The sequence below is a fragment of the Thyridium curvatum genome (genome assembly GCF_004353045.1).
Source record: "Thyridium curvatum strain D216 chromosome Unknown NODE_58_length_281357_cov_77.750052, whole genome shotgun sequence".
Classification (NCBI taxonomy): domain Eukaryota; kingdom Fungi; phylum Ascomycota; class Sordariomycetes; order Thyridiales; family Thyridiaceae; genus Thyridium; species Thyridium curvatum.
Genome location: NW_022156813.1, coordinates 100,020 through 118,730, shown reverse-complemented (window position 1 = coordinate 118,730; position 18,711 = coordinate 100,020). Strand labels below are relative to the sequence as shown.

General features: G+C 55.0%; 8 protein-coding genes across 8 annotated transcripts; 4 read left to right on the top strand and 4 right to left on the bottom strand.

Moving 5' to 3' along the window:
• Nucleotides 1-87: 87 nt before the first annotated feature.
• E0L32_008635 (uncharacterized protein) lies at nt 88-1,929 on the top strand (the record flags this gene model as incomplete). Its single annotated transcript, XM_031143511.1, has 3 exons — nt 88-660; nt 765-1,805; nt 1,876-1,929. 3 exons carry the CDS (start codon nt 88-90, stop codon nt 1,927-1,929), a joined length of 1,668 nt encoding a protein of 555 aa, XP_030992127.1.
• Nucleotides 1,930-2,115: 186 nt separating this feature from the next.
• On the bottom strand, nt 2,116-3,111 carry E0L32_008634 (uncharacterized protein; the record flags this gene model as incomplete). The annotated part of the gene is made up of 1 exon (XM_031143510.1): nt 2,116-3,111. One exon carries the CDS (start codon nt 3,109-3,111, stop codon nt 2,116-2,118), a length of 996 nt encoding a protein of 331 aa, XP_030992126.1.
• Nucleotides 3,112-3,682: 571 nt separating this feature from the next.
• E0L32_008633 (uncharacterized protein) lies at nt 3,683-4,885 on the bottom strand (the record flags this gene model as incomplete). The annotated part of the gene is made up of 4 exons (XM_031143509.1): nt 3,683-4,104; nt 4,163-4,317; nt 4,382-4,644; nt 4,853-4,885. The coding sequence occupies 4 exons, from the start codon at nt 4,883-4,885 to the stop codon at nt 3,683-3,685; spliced, it is 873 nt and encodes a 290-aa protein (XP_030992125.1).
• Nucleotides 4,886-6,010: 1,125 nt separating this feature from the next.
• E0L32_008632 (uncharacterized protein) lies at nt 6,011-7,138 on the top strand (the record flags this gene model as incomplete). The annotated part of the gene is made up of 4 exons (XM_031143508.1): nt 6,011-6,091; nt 6,149-6,308; nt 6,417-6,683; nt 6,870-7,138. The coding sequence occupies 4 exons, from the start codon at nt 6,011-6,013 to the stop codon at nt 7,136-7,138; spliced, it is 777 nt and encodes a 258-aa protein (XP_030992124.1).
• Nucleotides 7,139-7,364: 226 nt separating this feature from the next.
• Nucleotides 7,365-9,405, bottom strand: E0L32_008631 (uncharacterized protein; the record flags this gene model as incomplete). Its single annotated transcript, XM_031143507.1, has 2 exons — nt 7,365-9,114; nt 9,188-9,405. 2 exons carry the CDS (start codon nt 9,403-9,405, stop codon nt 7,365-7,367), a joined length of 1,968 nt encoding a protein of 655 aa, XP_030992123.1.
• A 1,944-nt stretch (nt 9,406-11,349) lies between these two features.
• E0L32_008630 (uncharacterized protein) lies at nt 11,350-12,179 on the top strand (the record flags this gene model as incomplete). Its single annotated transcript, XM_031143506.1, has 2 exons — nt 11,350-11,754; nt 11,841-12,179. 2 exons carry the CDS (start codon nt 11,350-11,352, stop codon nt 12,177-12,179), a joined length of 744 nt encoding a protein of 247 aa, XP_030992122.1.
• A 571-nt stretch (nt 12,180-12,750) lies between these two features.
• E0L32_008629 (uncharacterized protein) lies at nt 12,751-13,608 on the top strand (the record flags this gene model as incomplete). The annotated part of the gene is made up of 1 exon (XM_031143505.1): nt 12,751-13,608. The coding sequence occupies one exon, from the start codon at nt 12,751-12,753 to the stop codon at nt 13,606-13,608; it is 858 nt and encodes a 285-aa protein (XP_030992121.1).
• A 381-nt stretch (nt 13,609-13,989) lies between these two features.
• Nucleotides 13,990-17,792, bottom strand: E0L32_008628 (uncharacterized protein; the record flags this gene model as incomplete). The annotated part of the gene is made up of 2 exons (XM_031143504.1): nt 13,990-15,875; nt 15,941-17,792. The coding sequence occupies 2 exons, from the start codon at nt 17,790-17,792 to the stop codon at nt 13,990-13,992; spliced, it is 3,738 nt and encodes a 1,245-aa protein (XP_030992120.1).
• Nucleotides 17,793-18,711: the final 919 nt, after the last annotated feature.

Below are 18,711 nucleotides of genomic sequence, written 5' to 3'. Positions count from 1 at the left end.
AAATCACGACACCAGCCCCTTGTTAAAATTCACCTTGCAAGTCTTATCTTCCACCACTCAGCACTACACCAGCCAAACACCTTGAAAATGGCGGCCACCCCTGGCGAGCTGGGACTCGACCCAGCTGACTATGAGGATGAGGTCTATCAAGCCCGGAAAGTATGTTCTGGTATCAGCTACCAATGCTGGCTGTCGCGCCGGGGCCTCAGCCGGCCGGATCCTGACGACCCATATTGGGATGACGAGCACTGGAACCAGTACATTGCGTTCTGCGAGCGATATTACGACCCTCCCAGGCCGACCCCCGAGGAAATCAGGCACTTTCCAAATGCAGAGATGGACCTGGACGACCTCGACACCGACGATGAAATGGAATTCGAGGACGTCTCGGCCTATCCTTATATCGACCGAGACGAACAAGCCATTGTTCATGCAGCGGATGAAGAGCATCTCTCGTCCCTTCTGACACAGACCTGTGAAGCATATCTCAAGCATGACATAGAGTATATCAAGCCTCTTGGAAAAGGCGGGATGGGCTTGGCTGCCCTCTTCAGGCATACTCCTCGGCACCATGGGAACCGGCCGCCCAAGTACTTTGTCGTCAAACTTTCCGTTCAAGGAGGAGAAAAGTATCTCGAAAATGAAGACTACTTCTACTGTGTAGGTACTCCCCTCCATTTCCCCTCTGCCCATCAAGTGGCTAGGTTCACATGATTTGGGCTCTATGGCAGACATGCTGACTTGAAATCTCTTCGAACACCCAGCTCCTGAGTCGATCAAAGCATATTATTCAATTGGTAGAGGCACACAACTTGACGGACGACCCAAGCAAGAAAAACATGCTGGACTTTGACTTCACCCAAGACGAACAGAAGGCCCTCATACTCGAGTACCTGAAGTATGGCGATCTAGAAAGGTGGCTTGATAAGTTCAGGTCCACGCGTGACTGGAAGCGGAAACCAGCAACCAGAGTTCCCGATCCAGTGCTGTGGCAAATCTTCGCGTGCCTGATGCAGGCCTGCGTTGCCTTGCAATTTCCTCCTTGTCATCAGCCTGTGAAGAATACTTATCATTTCGTCGGGAGCCCCATTGACGAAAAATTCCCGCAGATGGAAGGCGTCATGGAACAGCCCGAAGGAAAGGATTATCTGTACAATAACAACGTTGTGCACTTCGACATTGATCCAGGAAACATCTTTGTGGCAGACCTCGCAGATGACCATTCCTTCGGCCCTCTCCTCAAGCTTGCCGACTTCGGCTTGGCGGCCGACTGCAATATGGACTGGTTCGACCAAGATTTGACTCCCTGGCAGGCTCGAGTCTGTGGTAAAGCTGCAACAAATGCACCCGAGATGTGGTCCGCAGAGTGGCGGGCTCTCGAAGATGGCTGGAACCCGGTGGATGACACGGGGCTGCGCGTGGCTGGACAGTACGGCCAGAAGACCAACATCTGGCAGGTCGGCCTCACCATGTGGAGTTGCATCACGCTGCTCATGGCCAAGGACAAACATGATTTTCGGCCTGTCAAGATCGACGGCAAGCGGAAATGGTCGCTGGGATGGGACATGGACCTTCCCAAGTACTTTAGTCTGGACGCGGACCTCAAGAAGCTCGTGAAGGAGTGCTTGATGTACTTTCCCCAGGACCGCCCGAGTTTGAAAGACCTGCAGGCCAGAGTGAGCAAGGGGCTGCAGAGAGTCCAAAACAATGGTCGTTCTGCCCCCCTCGCGGAGGAATGGGTGAAGGAGGTCTTTCAAGAGCCGCCTCCGCCAACAACTCGATTCCCGTGGGATGAAACTCAGAAGGTACGTTCTGCGAAAGTCTGAAGACTTGATTCAATGTCTATCAAAGACAATCAATGCTAATGTGCCACAGTTTAATATTCAGAACGAACTCAGGGGCCTCACCCATCCGAGACGACTAATTTGAACGTCGGAACTGTTTTCGAGAATCGGGATAAAGGCCGATTAATATCAGTGTTCTAATGTTTAATGATTTAGCTAGCTTCTTGAGCTGTAATTGCTCTCATATTCTATAGGTTACAAATTGAACTCGTTTAATAATGTTATTGTTCCATATTCGACCAAAGGCTGCGCCAAACACGTAATCGCCTTGTCATCCTTCTCGAACCACCGATCCAGGTATAATGTTCACAAAGTCTTTTCCGAAAACTTGGACAGGGGTTTGAAACCCAGAAGAAGCCTCGCCTTCTAGAACCCTCCTGGCCGCCTCGGCAGATGCCATCGCAGTGAACGCATATCCGTTGACAGTATGAAGCACAGCTGCGCTATGTTTGCCGCGGGCATCGGTAACGACAACCGCAGCATGATAGGGCCACGCCTCCATCTGCTCCTCTGTGGGCCCATCTGGCAGAGACCCAAGGTCCTGGGATGGGAAAGCATCTCCCGAGGCGCAAACGTACGTCCTAATGTTGCCAACGCCAGTTGATCGCCATATAGTGATTAGATCCGGCAGGGTGATCGGAAAGCAGTCCACGGCACCGTTGCCGTCGTCAAAGTCAAACTTGACAACACCGGCGCCGTTAGGTAGTTGCGTCAGACGGCCTTCTTGCCGCACGAGCGTAGATGCTGTCAGATTCTCCAAGGCGCTCCGCGCCGAGCCCCGCGACATAGACCCGGCGACGTGCAGGGCAATGTCGATCCGAGCCGGAGGGCGGGTCTGAGCTGAGAGGACGTGCTCGGATAGGCAGCCCAACATGGCTACGCTGCCTCCGCATCCCGGCAGCAGCATGACATTGGCCCGTTTGGCCTCGTCGTCGAGTGTCTCTGCTAGCTCATAGCTGTCTAGCTCCGCGGCGATGTCGAGGTAGTGCGTCCCAGTACGTAGGCATGCCCGCATCAGCGGCTCTGCGGTGCGCATAAACGGGCCGGCGCAGTTGAGCAGGACTGTGATCTCATCCAAGGCCGTGTCGATGGCGCTCGTATCGCCCAGGCTTAGCGTGCAGCAGGTGACATTGAGCGAGGATGCCAGGATTTTGAGTATGCTCTCCGTTCTGCCTCCAATGGTAAAGGCGAGTCCGAGTTTCTTGGCGTTCATGGCTGCCATGCGGCCAGTGTATCCTGTCGCGCCATAGATCATTAATTTTGGCATGATGTACTCTCAAAGGCAACAGTATGAGAAACCTCCAGAACTGGATCGAACAGATCTGACTTGGGTTGAGGTGTTGAATATATTTGCTCGAGATGTTGCCTCCCCTCTCCCGTCGTGAAAGTTCAGCATTGATCTCTTCCAGATATAAACTGTCCGAGACTTTTTCAGTGGTTCTGAACTCGGGGTTCCGAACACTTAGGCCATCCTGCCCACAGTGTTGAGAGCATTGGTACTCCACAAACAGGGGCTTGATATGAGCAAGGACGTAGATACACGGGAGCGTACTTCTTGACAAGGGCTAGTCTTGTAATTCAAGCTTGTAAAGGACGTGATTACACCCTTTTGATAAGGAAGTTGGTATAGTCAGAATGGGATACTGTTCTGCAACCTATCGCCTGGGAGCATTCAGAGGCTGTAGTCGAATCGTCACATTCAATTTGACACATTGACCTTGTTACTCGGCATAGGAAAGCAAACACAAAATTATACGCAAATCGTGGTTCTATCTACAACTATGGCTTGATGATCATAGTCCTTGTCGCGCAGAACCGCTCCATGACCAACTTGAGAGTCACTCCAACTTCTTCGCCCACTCTTTAGTGCCATTGTAGCTTAAAAAAGAGCCACCATGCCCGCTGCTCAATGAGGACGAGTGGATGGCCTTCAAGCAGCGTTGTGCTGACTCGATCGGCTTCATTGGTATTGTATTCAGACCGGCCGTCTCGAATCTCTTCTGGATGTCTTGCAAGCGTGCAAGGTCCTCGTCGGATACTGCGGTACTAGTCAGTGGGCTTCGTAGCGAGAAGGAAGGGGAGAGGGCCGCACAGGTATTGGTATTGGTAGCAGCAGTATCTACTAGGCCGGGACAGAGTGTCATGAAGAGGATTCCCTGGCGCCGGTAGGCAGCGTTGAACTTGGCGAACAGCGTGCTCATTGCAGCCTTGCTAAGAGCGTATGGAGCGGCTTGAGCTACATCGTATGCATTGATAAAGTCTGTGTATTGTCAGGTGCTGGTCCTTCCTTGCACCAAGTCTGAGAGGTAACGACTCACCGATGTCGCCCATGCCGCTTGAGATTCCGACAACCTTTTTAAGTTCGCCTTGCTGGACGAGGGGAAGAAATGCATGTATGGTCTTGTAGACGCCAAACACATTGACGTCAAAGCTCTTTTGCGTGTCTTGGAGCAACCGAGCCGGGTCTTGTTCGCTGTGGTCCGCGGAGGTAATTCAGCACTGTCATGAGCGTAGACAGAAGGGTTCACAGTACTCACAGGTCTCTGAGGGATACTACCGCAGTCACATCGCTTACATAGGCAGCATTGTTAATCAATACGTCTAGGCCCCTCTCGCCGAGGATTTCCCTCGTTTCACCGGCCGCACGACGTAGAGATTGTCCATCGGTGATGTCTGCTTTCAGAACATGCACATGCGAAAGTCCATCTGCTTTGAGGTGATCCTGTGTCGCCTTAATGTCTCGGACCAGTCCAATCACAATGTTATCGGGATTCGAGGCAAGTAGTTGGATGAATCCATACTGTATTTTGCAAGTTAGCAAGTGCCATGCTCAGGCTCGAGGGGAATTGATGTTCACCCCAAGTCCTCGAGAGGCTCCGGTGACGACGTAGCTCGGCATCTTTGATTCAAAAACAATAATGGACAAGGTAGATGGGGAATGGTGAGTCTAATGTTTCGTCTTGTCCGAGGTCCACAGGACGCTTATATCTGTAGGTACAGTGGCATACAAATGTAATCAAGTATCTTTCTTTTTTCCTCATCTCGTAATATGTACAGTGGGACGGACCAAACTGCTGCCTATTCTATACCTATTCTATTTGTCATGCAGTCTCTTTGACATGAAAAACAACACGAGAAGACGATTTAAAATCTTCGTTGCCGCTCCCCGGAGGCCGGTGGGCGTACCCGGAACCCCGAGTACCGAGCGTTTCTTACATCCAGTGAAGTGGTTGAAGTGGGGTGCCGGCCAGTGGAGAATCGGAGACAACTCGCAACCCCGACAGAGGTCTTGGATTTGAGTCAGCAACCAACACAATTCAAACATTGTTGTTCCTCCCTCGAAAGAGCCCCTTTGGACTGCCCAAAACTCCGATACAACTTGGAACCGCCGAAGGGATAACTGCAGACGACCAAGGGCGGCTACAGAGGAGTCAAATATGGTCCATGCAGAGAGCCCCGATCCGCCAGTCTGCTATCGCTGCGAACAGCGATTCACCCAGAGTTAGTGACCAGACCCAGTTCATGCATTTGGCTCTTTTGATGTTGGCCTGCTAAGCCGCGCTGCAGAATCATCGTTGGTGCGGCACCTAAAGCACTGCACTCAGAACCGTCAAGTGCTGTCACGGCAAAAGGCTTGCAAGAGCTGCTCGAGGGCCAAGGTACGCTGCGATCTTGACCGACCAACTTGTGGGAGGTGCAGATCTCGTTCTTTGGCATGCCACTTTGTAGCGGTGAGCCAAATCGCTGTTTCCACAACCGAAAGCTCTGAGGATGGCCGCCGCGTATCTCCCGGCGAAGGTAATGGTCCCGTTCTTCTCGAGGATGCAAATACTTCGGCCCCGTCCCTCAGCTTAGTAGTACCCGCTGGCGAAGGCCGCATCCAGGCACCCTTGCCAACACCAAACCCCGAGGTCCCTCCTTCGTTTCCACCACAATTAGTCATCTCGGAGAGCAGACGCCAAGTCCTGCTGGGAACTGCTCCGGATATTGGGCCGTCCAGCGATATCGTCGCGCGGCACACGATGCGCTTTGTTATCCGTACCCTCAGGTCGTGGCCGCGCCGGATGACGATGCACTATACCACTCATCTGCCACCCATCATCCACAAGCTCCAGATATTGGACGGGGTTCCGAAGCCGTTAGCAAATTGTTTCACTTTGGTCAAGATGTGGGCGGGACGTACCGATGGCAGTGACGAACTCGCCTGGAACACCGTGCTCCAGGAAATCCGGAGACTCCTAAGGGAGGTGGGTGGTTCGACCCCCCTGAGGCATTGGTTCTTCTCTGATTTATCCATGTGCTAGCATTCATCATACGACGTTATGGACCTTCTCGCAGCAACCCAGTCTTTAGTCCTGTTACTAATCATCATTCTCTTTGACACTAAACACAGTTCAGCATTGGAGCATCCGGCAGACGCGCAACTTCTCATCGACGCTTGGGATATGAAACACAGCCTTGCAGGTACGGGATTGTTCCTGGAGCACGAGGCAAACCACACCATACCGGACTGGCGGCAATGGGCCTTCGTCTCCGCGAAAAGGCGCACCATACTAGCACTACATCATGTAGAATGGGCCTGGTCACTTCTGCACGGCTACCCGATTCTCACCTGTTTCGAGCTCGGGCCGCTTCCCGCACCTGCGGCCGGTTATCTTTGGCAAGAAACCAAGGAAGATCAATGGCATGCACGGTATCGTCTGTGGATACGGCAATGGCAGAGCGGTAGTTACAAAATGGCCGAGTTCTTTCACATCGACCCGAGTGGCGAGCTGGACGCCAGGACAGAAATGTGGCTCGCAGAGGTGGATGACTTTGGGATGATGCTCATGGCAGAAGGTATAATTTACTCCCAGCCTTTCATCGACATGGACAGCAGGAGCTTACTCGCCTGTAGTGAACGCAATAGGGGAGGAGAAGTAAACACCACATGCGGCTCACTTTAGCTGCAAGCACTTTGGGGGTGGATATGATTTTGCGTTGCTGCTGCCTCTGTGTGGCATTGTTAACCATAACTGGAACCAGATGGGAAGGAGATCGACGTACACTGGGATGATTATTCTTCACTCTTGATCGCCAAACCACTCAAGTTTCAGTTCGATACCCTTCTGAGGCACGAGAAGAAGAAGGGTTTGGTGCAGGCAATGTTTGAAGCGGCCAAGGACGAAGAAGATCACGGTTTGCTGGCTACCATATGGAAGGATGGAACTGTGGACGCGGCGAGCGGCTGCGATATTGTAGTCACTGCCAGGGAGATTTCGCCAGACTCTAGCCAAAGGACACGTCAGGCCTGAGGCCTGTGTTTAGGATGCAAAGATATTCTTATTTTTCGAAACATCAAGACTCTAGTCCTCCCCCAACTGCCATCAAAGTGACAGGTGGACCCAGGCATATGTGTATATGCTATGTCCAAGATATTCTCGTTACTCATTCCCTAATTAAACGCCACGCCATGCTTTTGAAATCAGGTTGCGTGAAGTGGGCTTCATGCAACAAATCATGCGGCTCTCCAACACGATGCTAGAAGCAGTACTCTTCAACATGCAGATGAATTCCCTGGGCCCCGGTCCCCTTGTGTACTGCTCTTTCGTCTGATAATTGAGCCACGCAGTTTCTCGCGCCGGCAACCAGAGACTTGCCGCCACAGACAACCACCGAGGTCTCGCCGCCAGTCTCCTCGACTGCGCTTCGGATGAAGGACCTGATGTCGGGTCTCGTCGATGAGTGGTGCACGTGGGAGTCCACGCTGGCGCTGCTGCCGCCGCGCGGCTTGGGGCTGCGTTCGTCTACAGACGTCTCAATATCCACCGAGCTCGATGCGCAACACTTGCCGCTCTCCATCATTGCACAGGTGCTGCTCGTCGCTCCGATAGTCTGTGAGCGGAGTCCTTCTTTCTCCGAGAATGAATCCGGTGACCTGTTGCGGGTGCGGGTAGAAGGCGTGCCTGTGACAGCGACATGGACGCGAAGCTCGATGCCTAGGTCCCTGGCCTTGCCTATGGCCTCGTGGAGACGCTCGATGTAATAGTCAATCTCGTCACCCTTCTTGGCAGCGAGGAGAAAGTCGATACGCTTGGTGCAGATGGCCCTCTTCGCCTGCAGGACACTCTCGAGAATGGGCAGGGTAAAAGAAGTTCCCGTCGACGCCGATATGAGGATCAATGTCTCGTAGACGTCCCATCTCGGGGGATTACCATAGGGGCCGTGGACAAAGACGGTGCACGTCCTCTTCTTCTCAGACCCCTGTGTCTCCGATGCGAACTTGTGCAGCCTCTTAGAGAAGCCATCGTGTTTCCGGACAATGAGCTGGATGCTATTGCAAATACAGGTATCTGGCAGTTGATGGGCACATGCGATGGTGTAAGGGTGAGCCTCGACCGGGCCGACTCTGGGCATCCAGAGATAAAGATGCTGGCCAGGCCGCCAGCGAAAGTGCACATCCTTGATAGTAATGGCGGTGGTGGAGTCGCCGATGGTGGAAACTTGGGCTTGGTGACCGATGCGCTGACCACCTTTGCATCTTGCCTTGTTGGGCCGGAACTTGATGTTCTGCCAGACGAGCATGAAGGTACGACAGAAGCGATCAAAGCACAGGGCAGCAATGGCGAACCAAAGGTTGTACCTGGCATAACTAGGGATGTGGACGTAGATAACCCACAAGAATATGACGGCAGTGAGGATGTGCTGGATGACAAAGAGCTCGTAGCACCATTGCCTGAGAGGGGCGAACGTGCTGATGCACGACCACAGCAACAAGGTCCAGGCGGCGATGCCGTAGTAGACCATGGGCATTATCTCCAAAAGATCTTGGGTAAGGCCGGCAATGGCGTATTCGTTCCAAAAGTGCCAGCCATGAACGGAGGCTGTGACAAACATGGTGCGCGCGACCCATCGATGCATCCAATTGAGCCTCTCGTACGAGATCCCAGATATGAAGGACAGGACAGACGACTTGGAGGCAAGAAGGTAGAGAAGAGGTAGTTGGGTGACGGTGACCCAGGCGTTGCGAAAGCCGATGCGTTCCCAGAAGAGGCCATCCTTGATGATGGCATTGGTGGTCATCATGCCGATGATGACGGCCCAGTAGATCAAGAGGACAAGGATGCGACCGAGCGGTGGAGGAGTCGCCCACGAAAAGAACCTAGCCGGGACGTAGAGCTGAGGATAGCTCATCTCGCGACCGACTGCGGTGAGGGTAGCCCATGCCTGTAGGAAGCCGTTGGCGGGCTTGGTCGGCGAATTGGTCGACGTAGAAGCTCGATTTCGCAACCTAGAAACAAGACAAGAGAGTGAGCACGTATGCATTGCAGAGTCGGGGCGTTGAGGCGGATTGATGAACATACCGTTGCCGGAAGTCGTAGTAATTGACCAGGCGGATGGCTACCATCAAGGCGAGAACACCTACGATGATGTACCAGTAGGTTTCGGCGAGAGCAATATTGGTCGACTGGAACATGTTGGTGCCCGCCATGCCTCCCATGCCGCCCATTCCTCCCATTCCGCTCATCCCACCGCCTCCACTGCTGCTGCTATGGTCATGCCGCCTCGTGATAGCGCCCATCTTGCGAACTGGTTTGGTGAAGCCGAAGGCGCTCAGCGGTATCCTGTCGCAGGAGGTGCGCCGCTAGCCAGCTGAGCAGAACAACGGTTCAACCGTCTCATGCGCTGGCTTCCGTGGTGGGGGACGGTGCGATCGAGTTTACCAGGAGGAGAAGAAAGGATATCCGTTGGTGGCCTGTGATGTGAAGACAACGGAGAGAGCGGGGGCTAACTAGAGGAAGCACGGCGGCCGAGCCAGATTGACGGATAATCAGATACTTATTTGAAGCAGTAGTTGTTCGCCAAGAGGCGAGTAGGACGGGTGTGTGTGGGTGCGACTTTGTGGTTCAACGTTCCCCACGGAGCAGCAGCTGGTGAAGCGTAAGTATCGTAGGTAGTTGAGGGTTGACAGGATAGAGACCTGCATGGAGGTAGAGAGATCAACTGATGGAAGAGCCACGCAACTAGTTTGATCCGGTCAAGTCCTCCACACACTTGATCTCGGTGCTCTCTGTCTCTCACTAACCCCCCGCACTAATCGGATTGAATTTTGCCATTAATTGACTCGTTCATATATCGCCGTGATGGCCGGCCTTCTTTGCCATCTTGGCAACACCTACAGGCGCGGCCTCTGAGTGGCCAGCCGGGTGCCGCAGGCTCGGGCACTAGGATAAGCGAGCCAGCCATAACTTGCTCAATCTTTCTCACAGATGGACCCTGGACTGCCCAGGGAGGCAGACGCTAGCCCTGAAACGGGCGCTATGGGGTGGGAAACTTGCGCACATTCCGCACTAAAGAAGTAGATCTGACAGGGGGCGCATCGGCGTATCGGCGCATCGGTTTGCTGAGATGGAGGGGTCGAGGGTCGAGGGGTCAAAGCTGGGACGACGAGCCAGCCAAACTACCGACTCATGGGCTGTGCTTGTAACACCATCAATCCTGCAGCAGCTGACGAGAAACATGCTCAATGAATTCGATTAACTTGCGCATATCCTGCGCGGCGGAGTGCTAGGGCGACACATGGAATTCCCGGACACCCCTGGATTAGGTAGTCTGGGTACTTGGTCCATGCCGGTTCGAAACCTGTGGCTGGATCGGGTGCTCCCCGCGTTGTTGGGGCTTGAAGACTGCATCGTCATGATCACCAGAACAAGCGCGTGCCAAGAACAAGTGACAGCGACGACGAGGCCGTTTTGCCATGTGTAAAGAGCCTGTTTCGGTTCGACCCTAGCTGCTCGCTTGTTATGCGCCGTCCCTTGCCTTGTCATCCCAAATCTTGGAAATCACTTGGATCAACCCGTACTGGGCCAGCTTGGGTTGGGTGAGCTTAGCTTTGCCGGTCTTCCGGTAGACTACCTAACCCAGGGCAAGGTAGTAGTACGGAGTACTCTGCAAGAAGAACCCCTTTCCTCGTGTTTCTCTCGTGTTTCTCTCTCTTGGCGGTCGGAAACCTGCAAGTGTCATAAGCACCTGGCTGCCATGGCCTGTGTGATCCTGGAGGCGTTGATCTCCCTTAGCTCAGCCTTTCATCCTCGTGAAGCCCGGAGCACGAATTAGTCTCAGTCCCCAACATGCAGGGCTTTCAATGCTACTCTCTGGACACGAGAACAGCCTACGTAGCATCTAGGATCCCTGGCCGACCTAGGGGAGCTTGGGATGTGGCACTGGCCCATGTTGAGCTCGAAGCTTGGCTATGGAAAGCTCCACCACATCTCAGCTAGACCCGACTTACCCACTTCACCCGGCCATCCATAAAGCTTTCTCATGCGCTCATCCCGGCTCCAGCCTGGACTGACCTTGATAGCTCGTCCATTTCGCAGACATTGTCATTCTCACTGCAGCCTTCACTCCGTGGTCATTTTCTCATCTGTGCATTTGCAAGCTTCATACACCAATTCCATCCTGGAGACCAATCCCCCCTGGTTCTGAGCATCATTCTCCCCTCTCACTCGTACATATCGTCACCATGGCACCGCTCGCCTCGCTCTCTGCCGCCGCTCTGCTGCTGTTTTCCACAGTCGCCAATGCCCACTTCACCCTCCAGACCCCGCCGACCATCGGCTTCGATGACGACAAGGAAGGCACCGGCCCCTGTGGCGGCTTCGCTCCAGACTTCTCCAAGCCCACTGCCGAGTTCCACGTCGGCGGCGAGCCCGTCGGCGCCAAGATGCTGCACCCTCAGGCCAAGTGGCTCTTCCGCGCCACCCTCGACGAGAAGGCCTCGGGTAACTGGACACAGCTGTTCCCGATCGTCTTCCAGAGCGGACTCGGCGAGATCTGCGAGCCCGCTATCCCAGCTCCCGAGTCGTGGGTAGGCAAGAACGGCGTCTTCAGCATTGTCGCCAACGCTCCCGATGGTCTGCTGTATCAGGTCAGTCACTTCGGCTACTCGAGCTGCCCCCCACCCCTCGACCCATAAGAAACGTAGATTTTTGGCTAACTCTTTCCTTTCAACAGTGCTCCATTGTCAAGTTCGTCAGCGGCAAGGGCGAGGTCCCCAGCTCTGGCTGCCGCAACGCCTCCAGCATCTCTGTCTCCTTTGACAGCGACCCCCAGTTGTCGGCCCTCGTGACTCCCGGTGGCAGCAGTGGCGGTAGCAGCGGCAGCAACGCCTCGGCGACTACCGGAACCGGCGGCAAGGGAGGCTCTCCGACCACCTCAGGCGGCTCAGCCTCGCAGACCAGCGCGAGCCCCGGCAAGAACGGTGCCGGAGGCTTTGTTGAGAGCTCTCTGTCGGTCACCAACATGCTCGTCGTTGCTGCTGCGGGTTGCTTGGGTGCTGCCTTCATTTTGTAGGCAAAAAATAAGAGTGCGGGAGGGTACGACGAAGTAATGGACAAGAGGCGCCGGGGGCGAGACTAAAAATCATGTACATAGACAGGGCCTGGTATGATGATATCCCCAATACCAACTTACTTCCATTTCTATCGAGTCTTCGGTGGTGCCAAGAGAACCTGTCTGTCGAGTGCAACCTGCCCGGATCGCTCGAACTTGCAATTCTTGTCAAACGCTCCTGCCTGGGAGGCAAGTGGGATTTGAGGATGCAAGGTTGGAAGGAACTCATCGAGCACAACAATACGGACGTCGAGGGAAGGCACTCGTGTCATGATGAATCACGCCGCAGCACGGAAGGCGCCTTGCTCGCGGTGATTGTGGCCCCGTCAAACTAAACTTCACGTTGTCAGAGCAGACAGCCCAACCTGAACCGCCCTTTTCTTGCTCCCATTCCTTCGCGGTCAAATCCAACCAATCCAGCCTCAATCGGCCAGGATTGTCTTCTCAGAAACCGAGACTTATCTCTCACACAGGCGAAAGCAGCTAACTATCCTCCAAGACACTCGCATCGAACAACTCCAAAACACCAAAGATGATGTTTGACGCCTTCCAGGAGATCAGCTGGCTCGCCTGCCTCTGCATCATCTTTGTGCTGGCCCTCTCCAAGCAAGGAGGTTCCGATCACTCTGGCGATACCTTCATCATAATGAGGCAGGCCGAAGGTCAGGACCTGGTCGATGCTGCCAATGTCGTCGTCAATCTGGCCACCATGCGTCCCGGAGAACACGCAATCCTGGCGAGAGGCGCTTCTCTCACTACGGTGGGTGGTGACGAGCCCAGCGCAACGGCAGCCGCCTCCCCCTTCACGTTCTCTCCTGACCCAACCCTACCCGTTCCCTCATGTGCCTCCACTTGCCTGTCCCCTCCCCTGATCGCCAAGCCTGGACACTGCGAGGATCCCAACCATGACGTGAGCAACAGCTGCGTCTGTCTATCCGCGCCCCACGCCATCAAGCTCGGTATCTCAGCTTGCGTCCTCTCAGCTTGCGGGCACGGCATCACGGTAGCGTCCACGGTCCCGACAGGCCTCGCCTCGTCCCTCGCTTCAGACGTGGCCTCTGCTACACTCTTCTACGACGGCTACTGTCTGGACATGTTTGGCGGTAAGGCTATCGTCAGCGCTCTCGATCAAGAGCGCAAAGCCTCGTCGGCTGCCCACGAAAACATCACTACTGTCGCGGCGGCCACCGCGGAGACACTGAGCACCTTGCTGGAGGATACGCAGAGCCCGGCAACCACCCCTGACAGACCCGCGGTTGTGCCGACCAGCGTCGCCACAACGGTCCAAGGAGAGATCACGCCGACCATCATACCGGCATCACCATTGCCCTCGAGCGCCCGATGCAAGTGCGTCATATACACTCAGTCAGTGACCTCCAATGCCCCTTGATCTGTTTCCGCGAGTACTGACAAGCGGTTACCGCCAGACTCTGGGTCCTCCCACTTATCGCCTTTGCCTTGGGCTACGGGATGGCTTACTCGATGACTTGAAGTTCGACGGGAGGGAAGCATGCTATTCTTAATGAATTGCTGGGGGCCACCTTTGTCATCTTCATTGATATGTTTTTGGTAGCACAAACGAGCCTAAAGGAAGTGGAATAGATTATCTCAACGGCGGAAAAGTTTAGGTATTGGGATCACCTACAGATTAGGAGAGAACTCCGTTAATAGAACAGAGTGAACCAGAGACATTGTAGTTATTCCATTCAACGCGATGAAAAGGCACTGTGAACTATTTATTGAAAAGGGTATTGTTAAGCTACATGAACTACTACGAAGTCACCGGAACGCCACTGCCGCCAAGGCGCATCTTGCCCATCTCTCTCGCCAAATCAATATCTGCGATGGGCGACGTGCCCCGACAGGGGGCAGACCGCTGTACATCCAGCGGCGGGGACTGGCCTCCCTGCGCAAATTTCTGCCCTTCGTCCTCATCCCCGACCTCGATATCTTCATGGTAGCCCTCATCGGCAACCCGCTGTCTGTCGAGCGGCGACGGCAGCCCGTGATGTCTCTCGTCCTCGTACACTACGTGGCCCTCCCTCGACTGGTCCTGGATCTTGACAATGGCCTCTCCGCCGGGAAGCCTGACCTCCGCCGCGCCGAGCGTCTCGGCAATGTCGAGCAGCAGCACGTCCATGGGGCAGATGTACGCCACCTTTTTGCGCTCCGACCAGGCCAGCACGTGTCCGCACAGGCGGCCGTTGGCGCGCTCGACGAGCCAGGCGCCGCTATCGCCCGGGATGCCCATCGGCATCGGCCGCCGGCCCTGCGTGTGGTGCGGGTTGTAGAGCGGCTTGGTCCCCGTCACCTGGTACGTGTGGCTCGGGGACGCGCGGCCGTAGATCTTGACTGAGACGATGGTCGGAAGGACGAGACCCGTCTGCATCCCCGAGGTGCGCGCGATGCACTCTACCTCTAGACCGGGCAGCGCCGACGTCGGGGCGACGTCGATGGGGTGGACTTCGTTGCCCGCGAGGTGGTACATGGCCGTCCGCTGCTGAGCCTCCGCCTTCCGACCCTTGGCACCTTTGCGCGAGGAGTCCTGGGCAAGGATCGGGACGTGTGGGATCGAGTTTTCATGAGGTAGGCGCTCGTTGTGGAACTGGAAAAGGGCCCAGTCAATCTCGTGGATCAAGCCGCTGTCATCGCTGCGTCGGCGGATGCCGCTTGACGCATAGACGTCGCCGAGGCTGAACGTGTCAAGATGGTCTTCATTCTGGTTCTCCGGGCTCGGGTAGAACCCCTCTTGAACATCGTCCAGAGCTGGCTGGGTGACGACATATCCGTCTCCACATCCCGGTTCGATACCGGGGATATCCCCAGGCTCCCCGTACTCATCATGCCCGTCGTACTCGTCGCCGCTCTCTGAGGGCTCGCTTGTGATTGCCGATTCAGAGTAGTCGTCTGTATCGGTGTCTGAAAACTCGCAGGCACAATCGTCGTCGCTGCTGCTGGCGCTGGTTGGGCAAGATGGATCATACGGTAAATTGGCGTACCATTCGGCCAAAGACTCATTCAGCTGCTGTATCTCCTGCGATGCGGCGCTGCTGCGAAGGACGGGGACGGGACGGTCCTCAGTGAGTGTGCTCTCGTCTGCCTCGGGATCATCGAGCATATGATGCACTGTCATCCCGTAAGGCTTGTCATCGACCATGATGAGACCCCCAAGACTAACGGGCGGTAGATGCCGGTCACCAATCCACGCTCCAATACTGGCGCCATTGCGAGGCCGCTCCTGAAAGTCTCTGTTCGCGGCGATCGCGTCTGACTGGTCCTCTTTGGCCATGCTGCGCGGGATGCCACGATTGCGCGATCGCAACACTTGTCCTCTGCAGACTTTCAAGGCAAAACCAGTGGTTCCGTCGAATAGGTCGCCAAGCTTCCGTCTCAGGATGTTTCTCACCTTCGAAACCGATGTGCACACGATCAAAACGGTAGGTTGCGTGTCCCTGGGGGTCTTTCCGATAGACTCGAGGGATATCTCGACAGATTCAGCATGCTTGCGATAGAACTGGCGAAGTGCCTGATTAATCTGAGGCATGAGCATGGTGTTCCATTGGTCGACGGTCTCCTTGGGCAGAGACACGTGCGTGTAGAGTCGCATTTTTGCAGAAGTGATCGGAGACTTCTCTTTGAGGATTGGCGAAGCTACAGCTAGATAAATGGTTAGATGATGTGATGGAATAAGAAATAAGAGATTAGATGCATCGTAAACATACGTGTAGAGCTGATCGGAGTTGTTTGGATAGGTCTCCTGGTCTCAGCCACTGGGGTTGCTCGTTCAGAGGCCGAGAGGAAAGTGTCTTCAATTGACTGTCTCATGGCCTCAAGATCCTTTGACGAGCTTCCGCCTTGCTGCTGGGGTGTGGATGTCGCTAGACGTGAAGTGATAGAGTCGTCACCTAAGTCATCGCTAAGTCGCTCCTCCAGACCGCTGACGCCATCCAAAATGCAGCATGCCTCGAGAAACCTGCTGGCTTTAACCTGAACGCGAGCTAGGAGGGTATCTCCCGTCACCCGTCCTGCAAGCTCCTTGTCAATGGCTGTCCAGCACGTCTGGACTGCTTTGGTATAAAGCGTGCCGCAGCGAATGGCGAGTTGCTCAAGGACGGACTCTGGGATCGAAGTTGATGTTGGATGCGTGACTAAGTTCTCAAGGTTCGTCCACAGGCCAATGGAGAGTAGGAGCATTGCCAGGGAATACAGGTCAAATACTTTCGGATCGGCATTGACGACGACAGGGGTCTGTCCGGATTGCGCCGCAGTCCTCGGGTCGAGTGGGTGGCGGTAAAGCGAGACCAGCGTTCCTACCGAGGGGTCATGCAGGAGCGAGTCGGGGAAAAGGTCAAACGCTGATATGAGAGGTCTTCGGATGTCTACCTCGCCGGAACTCAGGCCGGGCTCTGTCCCAGTCGTATTGCAAAATGATATGTTGGTGTCAATCAGGTTTCCGTGAGTGATGCCCCGCGCATGCATGTCGAATACCGTATTGGCGAGGTTGTATGCTAGGCGGAACTTGGCCTCGAGCTTTGGTTCAAAGTCCGGTTTCGCCAGCAGATCGGAGAGAGAGCAGAGATTGTACAACGGATTTTGTGTCAAGTTCTCGAAAGATACCGGGTTAAAGTTGAGGGGAAACTGGTAGACAAGACCCAACCGCGAATGTTCCATATCCTCGAAATAGCCGAGCAGCCTGGGCAGGCCGGTCCATGAGCCCGGCGATCGTTGCGGTTCCGTCTGAAGACCTGCCGAAAGTTTCTCGAACCTTGTCATGGACGGCATGATACCGGTAGTAGAGTAGATCGGGTCGAAGGGAGCGTATTCCAGGAGCAGTGGCGAGTACGGCTGTCGGGTTGTGCCGGTGGGTGTGAGACCGGAATACGCTTGCTTGCTCATGAAGACAATGTCGCGAAGCTTGTGAGTCGATGCGGATTCGGTCATGGGCTCGGCCTGCATGGACTGAAGGTGGGTCAGTGTCTGCGGATCGATGTGCTGGGGTGTTTGCATCCTCGACGACTCAAAAGGCCGCAGGTCTTCCATCGATGAGCCGGATTTGTAAAGCTTGGACCGAGCTGCTTGTGATGTTGCCGAGGAACGCGTCCTGGACAAGTCATACAGAGTGTCAATCGAGGTCGTCAGGTCCCTAACCAAGTCTTCAAAGCGGCCCTTGTCCCAGGTCACGATGGGCATCTTCTTATCGCCAGCAGATTTCGGAGCATCTGTCTCGCCGACAAACCGCTTGGAGCTCAACCACAAGGGCTCGGCCTCGGCGAGTATGTCTTTGATCGTGGACATGATGCTGCCGACGACTTCACTCAGGCCGGCTTTGGACAGAGAAGAATCAATAAGCACCTCGGCCGACTGGCTGGGGTCGGACCACTCGAGACCCCATGTGACGAGGCGGTCTTTTTGGATGCGCAGCTTGCGGTGCATGGCTTTGATCTCGGGATCCTCTTCATTTTGCACCGTGTCCTTCACAAAGTCGGACGATTTCTTCGTGTCATTGTAGAGCCTGCTGAGGCGGCGCTGGAAGGGCAGCTGAAAGCCGCCCATGGGCAAGCCATAGGACTCCATTGCAAGGCGGAGAAGACCGGCAACGGGCCCAAACGCGGACGGCCTTCACAGTGGGGGTGATTTAGAGAGGATGGGACGGGATATTGGAGCAATGGAGAACCATGGGCGTAACAGCAAGAAAGATCGAATTGACGAAGAGGTTAATGTCCAAGTTGGTGTTTCCGGGTGAAATGAAAAGAGAGGCAGAAGATCCGTTGATGAAGCCTGAACTAGCGCTCTTCGCGATACGCAGGCAGCAGGTTAACGTGAGCAAACAAACGTCCGGGCCCGGCGCAGGCCACAAAGTTTGCAGCGGCCCAGTACCAGGGAGTGCGGTGCGACAGCAAAAGCGAGATGCGAAAGGAGCGAATCCTCTTGTCTCGGGTCTCCTCATATGACCATCGCTTGCCAGGTCACTTGGCCGGGTTGCTGCCGGGAGCGCTATCTGGATGCCTGTCGCTGTGAGTCTGGCATCAAGATCACAGATGGGTCGACAGCCTTTGCCTTGCCAGTGGAGAGTCTCCCGCTGGCAGTCTCTCTGATTGGCGATTGAGCAAATTTTCGATGAACCCAGGACTGGACAGGAGAGATGCGATACGCAGGAGACCAGGCGATTGGTTGGGTTGGGGTTGAAATGCTGTTGCCTGGCTGCTCTGGCTTGATGATGCGAGGTTTGGCTTGTGAGGGGGACTTGGCGGGCGATGGGATTGCTCCAATGTGGAGAGAACCTGGAAGGACCCACCGTGTGCCCGAATCGACGGCCTGGAGATGGCGAAGTGCTGGACGCAAGCGCCACATGGCCTGGCATTACAGGGACCTGGCCAACACCATGGGCGCGCTAGCATTTCGTTATTTGGGTGCCTACTGCATTGGTAATCAGGAGATGAGATGGTGAAGTTGATCACGTGGGAGAGGACCACGGCAGCATCGACGACATTGG